This window comes from Nipponia nippon, unplaced genomic scaffold (genome assembly GCF_047370975.1).
Source record: "Nipponia nippon isolate SJK-2023a ecotype South Korea unplaced genomic scaffold, ASM4737097v1 scaffold_1, whole genome shotgun sequence".
In the NCBI taxonomy this organism is placed as follows: domain Eukaryota; kingdom Metazoa; phylum Chordata; class Aves; order Pelecaniformes; family Threskiornithidae; genus Nipponia; species Nipponia nippon.
In genome coordinates this window covers 127,363,482-127,375,599 of record NW_028262290.1, presented here as the reverse complement: position 1 = coordinate 127,375,599, position 12,118 = coordinate 127,363,482, and the positions used below count along the sequence as shown (strand labels likewise).

General features: G+C 41.7%; 1 protein-coding gene and 1 long non-coding RNA gene across 7 annotated transcripts in view; one reads left to right on the top strand and one right to left on the bottom strand.

Annotated features, from left to right (window-relative positions):
• Positions 1 to 12,118, bottom strand: part of SATB1 (SATB homeobox 1) — a 95,171-nt gene that overhangs the window by 68,582 nt on the left and 14,471 nt on the right. For 4 of the 6 annotated variants that reach the window (XM_087771775.1, XM_087771740.1, XM_087771784.1 and 1 more), the window contains one exon: positions 3,134 to 3,369. In XM_087771775.1, the coding sequence (XP_087627901.1) occupies positions 3,134 to 3,344 (211 nt within the window). In that variant the 5' untranslated portion in view covers positions 3,345 to 3,369. Of the gene's footprint in view, positions 1 to 3,133; positions 3,370 to 6,072; positions 6,143 to 6,234; positions 6,366 to 12,118 lie in introns of those variants that run through there. The other 2 variants (XM_087771758.1, XM_087771750.1) reach the window with 2 other exon arrangements.
• On the top strand, positions 7,399 to 11,206 carry LOC148057608 (uncharacterized). Its single transcript, XR_015707795.1, has 4 exons — positions 7,399 to 7,540; positions 7,974 to 8,093; positions 8,949 to 9,073; positions 10,188 to 11,206. It is a non-coding gene; the product is annotated as an uncharacterized LOC148057608 (long non-coding RNA).

Here is a 12,118-nt window from a genome sequence, read left to right as displayed (position 1 = left end):
TTATGTTGCCTCCTGTACTTTACATTCAATATTTTTGGTATTCATTGCTATTTTGGTATGCCTGAAAGTAATTACTAATTTCTAGTTTTGTAGCATCATCCAACAAACCCTTCCCTAAGCAACACAGAACATTAAGCAAACAACCTTTTTCCCTTTCCTTTGGCTTTTTTTAAAAATTTTTTTCCTCCCTCTTGACAACAGACAGAGAAGTAACAAATGACCCAAGCTGTTTTAGGGACAAAGTCTCTCCCAGCAATCAGATTTCTAGACATTGTGAAAATCCCTCCTGGCCTCCCAGACGGATGTGGATGACACCATGACCTCGGACCCGCGGTTTTAGGCCCCGGTCCTGTCCCGCTGTCTCCAGCAGTGCAGGTAAGGATCTCTTAATGACAGAAAGCAAAAGGGTTAAAAGCAGATGTACAGAACTGTCTTATGGCAGCCTGCCAGAGGGGTATCATCTTTAGCATAAATGATGACAAGGGTTATTTTAACAGGGCACCCAGGAACTCCAATTAGTCCTACAATGTTAATGCCTCTATAGCCACTGCCCTCTAGACTTACGGAAACCTCCTAACCTGCTAAGGTGCACCAGATGTACCGTAGTCGAAAAAGAAGATTTACTCTCTACAATAGATACACTCTTTAAGACCGCGTCTGTTGATCTGTGCTCTAACGTATAGCAAGAAATCACGATAAAAAAGATACCTCTTAAGCACGTATATTTAAACTACATCTGCACACCAGAGAGTCAATCTCTGGCAAACAAACCCCTTCAGGCTCGCTTGGAAAAGCTCACAAACTCACTCCAGTTTGCCCAATAGGCTCAGCATGAAAGACAAGACTAAAAGCTTGCCAATATTTATGCAGTGCAGGAAGGAGCTTTTTTTTTTTTTTTTTCTCTTGTTTTTTTTTAAATCTAAGCGAGACTGGTCAGGAAGGGAGAGAAGACCAAAGCAAAAGCAGTACATGCAAATTGGCGATTTCTTCATTGGTTTTAATTAGGCTGTGGAGAGCTTTTTAAAACACACACACACACACACGCTTCATCTGCAAAAAGGTGGTGGGTTTTTTTTTCCTTCCCGGCTCTCACAATTGATGTTTGACCTACTACCATCTAACCCAGAGTAAGGGCTCAAAATTCTTAACAAGTTTCACCGTTAATACCTGAAGATAAAATGTAAACGAAGCTTCATTTTAACAAACAGTGCAGATGAAACACTTAAAAACAGCTAAAGCGTATTTGTTTTTTCTCTTATCAGTTCCTACAAATTAAGCTATGATCAGACACAAAACTAGCAATGCACAGGTACTTCTCTGCATGTCAGCACACTTTTTGCCAGGTACAGGGTCTCATGAGTTGCAGCGTTCTGAAAAACGTGGTGCTTTAAACAACACGGGAGAACCTCCTGGCCAAATTTTGATGTACAGCATAGATTATCAGAGGTGGATCCTGATAGTGCGACACAGGTATCATCTGACTACAAATCAAGTCACTAAATCTTTTAGCAAACTGTCACTAGTGTCCTTCTGTTAATGTGAAAAATGTTATACAGGAGAGCACAATCTCAGCTGGCTGATCACTCCTGCTAGTACTTGGCAAGACCTCCAAGTGCAGCAACTTCATAACCTTCTAGTATTAAAGGGGAGAGCATTGGTCAGTGCTCGCTGCTAAAAATACAGCATGATTTAAACCTGAAGGCAGTGTTAGAGCTTTTGCTGAAGGTTTACGAGTCTGTGTAAACAGCACGTCTGCCATAAGGAGCAGTGAAGTCTGTAGAATCCTTGTCTAAAACTGTCCTGGCATTAAAGTTTGCTGTGCAAATATCACATAATACCAGAGACAGCTGAAATCTCCTATTTAGGAATTTATGGAACTTATATGTTTGCAGGCGTCAGAAAGTCCTTTTTATATAGCCCCACTGCTTCACTGTACAATATTAATGCACTCTGCTTGAAAAGCCGTAATAAATTATATTTTTAATGCTCTTACCCTGGCTTTCTTAAGATGCATACATTCTTGGCAAACAATCAATAAATAGGGTAATCATGAGCAGAGGCCAAAGAATTTGCTGAAGTGCTGTTTTTCCATTTTTAATAGATAAAGATCTAACAATACGGACTGCTGTGTCTGTTCATTTCAGGATCAATATATTCTTTGTTTTCGCCAAACCAAGGAAAAAATAAATGATTGTACGATAAATGTTATGCATCAGACACAATGAAATTCCTCTGCCTTCTAACTTTGTGCGTTTAATAGTCTTGGTTGCATTTTGCACTCTGCTTAGCAAATGCAAGAAAAATCTGGATTATAAACATACACCGATTATACTGAGAAAAGTAGAGGCTGTTTTAAAACAATTGCCAAATTACATACAGCATATTCTGATTTAAATTAGCAAGCCTGCAGAACACGGTCAAAAAGACTTACACATTTTGATAAACAAAATTTGTAGATTATTGTCCATTAAAAGTATTTTCAATGCAAACAAAAGCCATCCATATACAAACATCAATGATTCTAAATGTGCCTTTTCCTTGTGTAAATGTCTAATTACAGCAAACCAGCCACTGAAAAATATGACACCCAAGTTGTTCATTGTTCAATAATGAATTGTACTTAAGAAAATAAACTGCGAAGATTGACATCATAAATGACTTTTCCAATGTGATACCTAAAGATTTACACTCTCTCCTTCAAACCAACTTGCAACTGTTATGGAAATACTGTTGCCCTTCCAAGCTTGGACCATCATTAAGAGGAAAGGCGAGAATTTGTTTTGGGGGTTCGGTATTTACTCTTACATATTTTTGCGTTTCTTAGCCCAATACTTACGCAAAGAATTAATGCGTTATATTACTTCTATTTCAATGTAGAAATTTGCTTTAATCAGGGCAGCTAGCCTTTACCTTAACAAAAATCAGACTCCACCCTGTAAAGCAAGATGCTCCACCCAAGCATGAAGCTTACATTTCCCAAATGTGATTTATATCAGAGTTGGGAATATATAGTATTTCAGAATGGAGATTTAATCCTGAAATATAAATGAAGTAGAGTCTGCAAAAGTATGCTTCCCCCCCCCCAAATATTATAAATCATATTCCTCTAATGCAGAATTATCAAAAGTGTTACCTTTTCTAATATTAGTTTTCATCAGGTGTCCAGAGTGTTTTAAAGGCACTCCTTGCATTTTAGTTCCTGTACTTCCAAGTCTTCCTCTTCCTAATGGGCTCCCATTCTGTTCCAAGCGCGCAATTTTGGCTGGTGGACCCTTCGGATCGCTTACATTGTTAGACATTTCTGAATGTTCTTTCCCCTGAGTTGCCTCGTTCAAATGATCCATACTCAGTCCCGCCTCTAAAGATCACCTGCCATGATTCAAAAAAAAAAATATATATATATGTTGTACACGTGTGCGCATATGTATACGTACACAGCCTGCACATGTACAGAGAGAAAGATGTATGTATCGTAAGCTCATAAAGAAAAATAAATAACTATTTTAACTGGAAAGAAGATGCCTTTTTTAAAGGAAGCAAACTTATTCTCAAAAAATGACCTCATACCCCAGTTTACAGACAGATCGCATCATAATCTGGTGGAATTATTTTTTAAAAGCCAACTAGAGTACCCCTTTAAAAAAAATCTTCAGAGATATTCTACTAAATCTGAGAGACACTAAGACTCATATAAATGATGATGATTGTCAAGGTATGTGCTCTAACACAGCTATTGTTACAAATCTCACAGAAAGATTTGTTATTAATCCCGGGTGTTTTTACTGTGCTAAGAGAGAGAGAGACAGAGACAGAGACAGAAAAAGATTCTAGTGAAACATTTCTCAATCTACTTGATTAAAAAAATGGATGCACAACAATAGATTGTTAAAACTTTAGTTGAGGGAGCAACAGATTTATTAGAGATGTAGAATATTGTCCATTTACAATCCCTCCCCCCCTTAAAAATAAGTTTGAAGAGAATTTAACATTTAACTTCAGAAAGCAGTGGCGGAAGATGGTTGCTTTTGAGTTTCCTAACCAATATTATACAAAGAGTTTATCAACTTTTGCAAAGTTCAAAATACGTCTACGAAATTTTTCAGATGTTAAGCTTTAAGTGTTAAATGGAGTAGTTTATTGAATTAAGAGAAATAACTGAGAAGAGAAGGTAGCATCTCACAAAACAATGCTGGAAAAAAACCCCCACAATTTCTACAGTACTTCTGAAGCCCTTAAATATATATAAAAAAAAAAAACAAACAACCCTGGGTGATGCTAAGATACATGCTGGAACAGCTATTTGAAACCAAAAAACGGAAGTAATTTCAATAGCCAATTAAGAAAAGTTGTATGTTAGCATGCTCATATTTCCCTTTTTATAAACTTTTGAAACCTTCGTCCATGAATAACAATTCCAGATAAATCACTAAAAATCTCCCAAGCCTAGAACACAACGGAGTAAGTTTTGAGGATTTTTGTCACTCATCAGAATCTATTTTGCCAAGCATATTAAAAAAAAAAAAAAATCAGTTGCTGAGACCAGAGACATCTTTCTGGTTATGATTTCATTCATCAATACTGTTGTGATTGTTAGGTATTTTACCCTACCTTTCTCTGACTGAGAAAGGTGTGACTACACTGACAATTATGTTATGTATATAATATAATCACTAAGGACAGGTGACTAGACATTAATTTATGAACCAGTATTTACATTAGCAAGTACAAATACTAATACTGGGGAAATCATATTTAGAAAGACTGGCGTGAATCTGATAATTGCTACTTTCTTTCAGTTGCCTAGTAATTCAATACATTTTCTGCACATTTCATAGCAAAGCTATTAAAGCCTAAACATCTTGGGATTTTTTTTTATATACTTCTGTGGCGTTGGTATATATGACAATGACAATTCTGTAAACTGTTTTTTTCTTGTTTGAACACCGTGCTGCTTTTCCCGATACACTGAAGAAAGGTAATATATTAATCTGAACGTTTACAAGCAACCTCAAGAATGCCAGTGAATAGCTAAAGTTCAGAAAATTGTTATTTTTCCTTATGCTGTAAGGTGACAGGCTAAGGTTTACCATTCATCTTGATCCCATCTGTTTTAGGTCGTGTGTCTCATTAATGGTAAACGTGCCTATTTTAGCCACTTGTCGAAAAGATTTTTTTTTTAACTGTGTTAACTGCAGTCTAAGCAAAGAATTACAGACTCAAACCATTAACATCTTCCGATGTTTCTCACGATGCTAACATACTATAGCACTGCTTCTCCGAGACTGGTCTTTCTCAAGAATAAGAGGATTAACAAAAAAGAAAAAAAAAAAGGGGGGAGAGTTAAAAAAGAAAAAAAAGGCTGAAACAAGAAAATCCTTGTCACTTTTGGCAACTTCAGAAGCACTCTAAGGCACCGAGGTTCTTTGCTACAAAAAGTATCTAGTCATCATGAGTCAGAATCGCACTACATCATGTACAGTGAATAAAAGTGATAGATCGCAGTTTAGTTAATACACTGACTACAACCAAAACACCAAATGGGTCATTTTCGCTTGGCCTGAGAATACCCACCCATCGGCATCCTTTCACCGCTTAGTCATCTTGTAAAAAGCTTTATGTTACAAAGCAAAATTACATGCACATAAAACACCTAATTTACTCATTTAAACTCCATGCCCAAGGCTAAAGTTCACTGAAACCTCAGTTTGGAATAGTGATGAGCAACAACCAGCGTGGCCTGCCCAGGGAGAGGGTTGCAGGGAAGAACTATCATCTCCGCCGGTTCCAGGCCAAGAGTTTCCCCGGCTTTCGCATTTAGGCATCTTTCACAACTACAAGTTTTCATCACAGGCACTAAGAGAAGAGCACAATTTCAAGGCACAGTTTCCCAGAGACAGCGTACACGTACGGGCACACCGCGCAATTTCTGAATGGGAGTCGGTGCGGTATCTCCTTTTGTCGCGATGTAACGCCGCCGGTATTATATTATTTCTTTCTCTCCTCCTGAATCAGCCCCCTCCCCATGCCTTTCCCCTCCTCTTCCCTCCCTCCCCCATAAAAACCCATAATCACATTTGAGAGAGGCTCCGCACTTATCCGTTCCATATGGCTCTCACAATCCAGGCCAAGCTTTCCCTGTGACCTTTTAAAGAGACAAAGAAGCAAAGTACTTATCTAGAAACAGAAACACTGCAGTTTTCTGAGTGAAATTAGCAAAACCGACCCGAAACTCACCACTTCAAAACTTGACAGCATATAAATAACAAAAACAAAGGAGGTTTCCTTTGCAGCCCGAGCTCTTGAAGAGGAAGAAGTTCAAGACTGATGTTTTCTAGGCCCCCCCCTTTTTGGAGGGGGGGAAAGGGGGGGCAGCGGAGCTGAGGACTACTTCCCCTAATATTCTCTTATTTTCTCTTTTTTTCGTGTTGCTATTTTCCTCTAGGCGGGGAGGGGCAAAAATAGATAGCGAGAAACAGAGTAGCCATGAGCAAAAATGGCAATGGACAAAAAATACAGATTAAATATCTTTTGAGAGCGCCAGTTTTCGAGGTTTAGCAACGGAAGAAGGAGCTGAAGATCAAATTGATCAGACAAGTGTAACGCTCAAAACGAGGAATTCATAATAATAATAATAAAAAAATAATAAAGTAGAAGGTTTAAATTGAGGTGGAGGGTGACTTAAGTCTAGCTATCCTTTCAAAAATAAAACCAATGCGTACAGGAGCAAGTGAGAAAGGGGGTTATTTAAAAAAAAAAAAAAAGGCAAAGGAAAAAAAAAGGCAGCTTTTCTATCCAGTGTGAAGAGCAGAAAGTCTACTTCTAGGTTGTCACTTACACTATTATTCTCCAATAGGCACCCAGAGGAGCAGCACACACAGAAGGAGCCCGCTCCCCTCCCCCTCCGCAAAAATACACACCGTAACAGCCCCCAAACTTTCTGCGGAAACCTCAGCCCCAGAGATCGCTACTGGAGATAAAAAAAAAAAAAAAAGTGTAGAGAAAATTGCAGGAAAAGGCACTAAAACGCCACTTTTAATCTCGCCTTTGCGGTCCGGGGAGGAGAGGAGAAGAAAAAAAAAAAAAAAAAAAAGGCAGAGAGGACCTGTCTCCTCTCATTTACCGGGGGCTGTTGTGCGAGTGAGGGGGGAGAGAGGGAGCGAGAGAGGAGGGGAGGGAGAAAAAGAACAGAGGGGAGGAAGGAAACACACACAACAAGGCACACCACCACCACTACAAAAAGTGACGAGGTTTCACTCCCTCCGAGTCCAAAACCGGGAGAAATTAGAATTGAGAAAAAAAAAAACCCAACCCTCTCTATTAAAAAAAAAAAAAAAAAACCAACCAAAAAACAACCAAAACCTGGTTCTGCTTCTGCAAAGGAAAAGAAAAAAAAAAAAAAAAAGAAGAAAATCTGGGAACTCCGAGAAGAGTTACTCACAAGAAGGGGTAAAAAATATAAAATAGAAAGGTTGCAAAAAGCCAACAACAACAAAAACCAAGCCAGCAAAAAAACAATAATAATTGAAAAAGAATAATAATGGTAGGCTTTGTTTTTTTGTCTCTTTTTTTTTTTTTTCTTTTTAAATTCTCGTTTCCCCTGGCTGGCTGAGTATGGTTGTTATTTAGGCCGGTTTGGTGGTTGTTGCTGGATGTTACATGGCTATATGTATGTGTGTGTGTATGTGTGTGTGTCCCCGGACGGAGCTGCCTCGCTCTGCTCTCTCCCCCCCTCCTCTCTCTCTCCCCCCCTCTCTGTTTCTGTCCCCATTAAATTATTAGTTGACTCATCACTACTCCTCCTCCTGCTGCTGCCGCCGCCGTCCCCTGCTCAGAGCCTCCTCTCCTCCTCTCCGCTACCGCTCGCTGCCGCTGCCGCCGCTGCTTCTTCTTCCTCCTCCTCATTTTAATACAAAATAACACCGAGGCCACCGGCTTTTTTTTTTTTTTTTTTTTTTTTTTTTTTTTTTTTACAGCCCGAGACGGGAGGAGGACGCAGCCTCCCTGCTGCTGCCCGGAGCCCTTCCCCGGCGGCCCCGGATCATCCGACGCGTCCTGGGAGAGAGAGAGAGAAAGTGGCAGAGGAGGAGGAGGAGGTGGTGGTGAAGGAGAGAGGCGTGGGGGAGGGGAGCCGGCGGAGAGGGGGGGTTCGGGAGAAGAGAGGTGGCAAAGGGGGACCGCAGTGAGGGGAGGGGAGGGGGCGCCGGGCCGGGCCGGGCCGGGGGGCGGCCGCCGCCGCCGGTAGGTGAGCGGGGGGGGCCGGGGGAAGAGGGCGTGCGGCTTCCGGGCGCGCACGAATTTGCAGGCAGCTGGGTGCGGGTGAGGCGGCCCTGCCTGCGCCGCGCACAATGCCCGCCGCCCCGCGCGGGCAGCGCCGGCCGCGCAGGCAGGCAGGCAGGCAGGCACATGGCAGATGGGGGCCTGCGGCGGAGGGGGCGAGCCGGCGGGAGCGTGGGGTGGGGGGAACGTGGAGGGGGGAGAAGAGGAGGAGGAGGAGGAGGGGCGGGGGTGAAGGCTGAACAATATCCTGCCGGCGCCGCGCCAGCGCAGCCCCCGCCCCTCTGCGCGGAGGCTGCGCGGGCCGGGCCGCGGCGGGCAGGTGCACAACGGCGGCGGCAGCGCGCTGCGATGCGGGGCGGAGCGGAGCGGAGCGGAGCGGGGTTTCCGCGCCCGGCGAGGAGAGGGGGGCGGCCGGGGCGCTCGGCCCCGCGCCCCCGCAGGTGGGGGCGCGGCGCGGGGGCAGCCCCCGGGGAGGCGGCGGGGCGCCCGGGGAGAGAGAAGTGCGTGTGTCCCCTTGGTACCGAGTGAGGTGAAAGAAAAGCAGCAGGCACGTTAGAAGGCGGCAAGGGTTGGGTGAGCGTGTCACCGTTCAGTGGAGGGCATCAGCCACACGACGAGGGTGAGGCGGTGGGGTGCCGTGGCCAGCCAAATCATCCACCAACACACCCTAGGTAACAGTAATAAATCACTCCGTGCGCACAGCGGCGAAATACTACAGCCCCACCACGATGCGGGACGGTACAAAACTCTCTCTGTATCATGTCTGCAGACCGGGACCAAAAGCCACTGGTAAAAGGTGAAAAGTAAAAGGTGGTAACGTATTGACAAAATAAATAACTGTGAGACAGACATAACTTTTTCCCACAATGCACTTGGAAAAAAAGTAACCCAACTAGCCAAACTTGAAAGCAACAAGTTTGTACAAGCTACGAGATAAGAGAAAAATTAAACTTCTTTATTGATAAAATGCATACTATTTGAATATACTGTTTCTAAAAGTCTATGATGTTGCATCATCAGCCAAAGAAAACATGAATTATTGCATGGGCAGATACATAGCCAAAACGTTTAGGATAGTAACTTTAAAAAAAAAAAAACCAAACAAACGATAAAAACCTCATACCGAACTGCACATACAAACTTGAAGCAGCAGCAAAAGTAGGCAAGTGGGGAGACTAATACCAGTTCTGTAATACACAAAATAGCATAGCCTCTGAACAAAGAAAAGGCGAATCAATAAATCTATGAAGAGCAGAATTATCACTACTCATATATTACTTACTATAAAACAAGGGGAATGCATCAAGACTAGGTAAAGAACCAAGCTGACGTTTACCGAAATAAGCACAAACAGCATACAGGGCAGGCAGGAAAAAGAAAATGGTAATAGGGTGAAATACATGAAATATTTATCATATTCAGCAATGCACAAAATAGATTATAATCTCAGAAGCAAAGAAATGCAACGCTCGAAAATGAATACACCCTTACATAATACTAATATTCAAAGCGGAGCAAGTGGAGGTGGCATACATAGGAAACACGAAAAGTTGTACATATGTTGCATGTCCTGAAAAGGGTTACTAAGATTGTGACCGAGAGTGCTGAAAAGGGAAAAAAACAAACATGTTTCACAAAGAAAAACAAGGGAAAATGTAGATGACATCTTCCGTAACATATGATCAAGGGATAACTGTCTAGCGGGTTGTTTATTTAGAAACCAATCTTTTTCCAACAAAATAGATTGAGTATTATTCAGTCCCTCTAAAAAAAAAAAAGATTAAAAAAGAGAGAATAATTATTTCCCGATATGTTTGAGTACTTGGAGGAAAAACGGTGTTAACTAGTTGAGTTCAAACTTTGCGGGCACAATGGAAAATACCAACATTATCATTTTTCATCCTTTTCAGGATAGCCTGATACAGTAAACTTCAGCAGTGAGCAAGACTGACCACTAAAGAAGAAAATCATGAAGGATGAGAGAGTTTCAGCTGGCAGTATGCTGCCTGCAGTATGATGGAGGAAAAGGGCAGTGAAGATAATTTGAGAGATGCAGAACTGATTAGAATGGAGCAGATAGATATTTGAAAATATGATTTGGAACAAGATTTGGGACTAAAACACCACCTTATAAAAATGATTACCAGATATGACAATAACAAAAAACCCAAACCAAACCAAACCAAAAAGATTAAGATCTGTTCTAAAATAACTTTTGCTTTGGTGTTCACAAACCATTCCCTTCATGGTCAAAAAACCCTTAAAATGTTCAGATTAAAACAAAGTGATTAATCTAAAAAGCAGAGACAGTGAATTAAAGGAGCAGAGAGATAACAATCTGATAATACAGGAGCACAGAAGGCCTAATAATGATATTATTATGCACACTAACCAAACACTGACAAACAAATATTCTGTTAATTATATAATCATGCATATGCTTCCTATGCTTGAGATAAATGATTATGGAAAATAACGCTCTTCTTGAAACTGCATATATGTACTAAACCTTATAAACTCCCTACAACATGGATTAATCTCATTTCCGTACATCACTTACGCCTGGTAAAGTATTTACTACAGACTTGGAAGGCTGAGCGTGGAACCCTTGCTTTGACTAGAAAGCACGAATTACTGAAGGCTGCTACGTCTTGACATAGAGAAAACAATCAGATTTCTCTTATCAATACCAAACTACTTGGAACAAATTCAAGATACAGGTATCTGATTTTCATTTGACCTATTCCAATTTGCACTTCACTGTGTCAACTTTGATATTAAAATGTTCCACTAGAATAAAGATATTTATAATAAAAACATATATAAAGAACAGAAGATGAATAGATATTGTCATGGATACATATGCAGGCAATCATTTAAACATGTGGCAATAGTAACATCACATTTTTCATAGCTTCTAGTCAACATACAGCAGACAAATATGTGCTTAATAAAGCTTATTAATCCTTAATAAAGTTGTTGCACTGTGTTTATGATATATAAATGCATTTTGCACTAGGCTGTGTTGAAATAAGACAAATACTTTAAAAGTTGGGCTGTGTTTTTTCAACCCCATGGCGAATTAACTCTCGAGCAGCAGTCTCAGTAGCCGCATAACAAAACAAATTCTCCAGTGTGGCATGCTGCCTCGGTGCCTCCTAAGGTCTCTATTCCAATCTTTTCTTGTTCAAAATAAATTAGGAAATACGGGCCCAAATCTTGAGGCTTGGCTCTTGTGCAACGCAAACAGAAATGACCTGGCAGCAGAGCAAAACCAGCATGGCTGTGTATTGTCTTTTATCAGATTTCTTTGGGGAGATCAGGCTGATTGGGTTTTATACATGCGTACTTCTGACAACTCTGCGGCCATTTGGGTGACTCGTAAGCACCAGCCCGTGCTGGAGCTGATGCAGAGCTGTGCAGCGGGACTGTGAGGAAACTCACTTCCGTGGGGATTTGAATGCGCTTTCCCCGCTGCAAGGGGTGATGCCTCCATGTCTACAGCTAACAGTAGCTGCTGGACAGCAAGGCAATGAAAATACTAACCCATGGCTTTCTGAAGGTAAACATCTATGGCCAAAAGGTGGATGGCTCCCTGGTGGGCTTGTGCCTAATTGCTGCATGGGTTAGACAGAAGTGTGGGTTAAGGGGAAGGATGCGCCCTACTGTCCTTTCCCACATCTAGCTGTGCAAGCCGCAGCACAGCCACCGCTGCGGTGCGGACACAGTCCTGCGGCCCTACAAGTTTTGCACCTCTGAAGTTGTTTTTCAGTCTCCTCAGACTGACTTCCCCTCCGTTTTGCCCTGAACGACACTACTTGCCTGACACCGCACAAACACT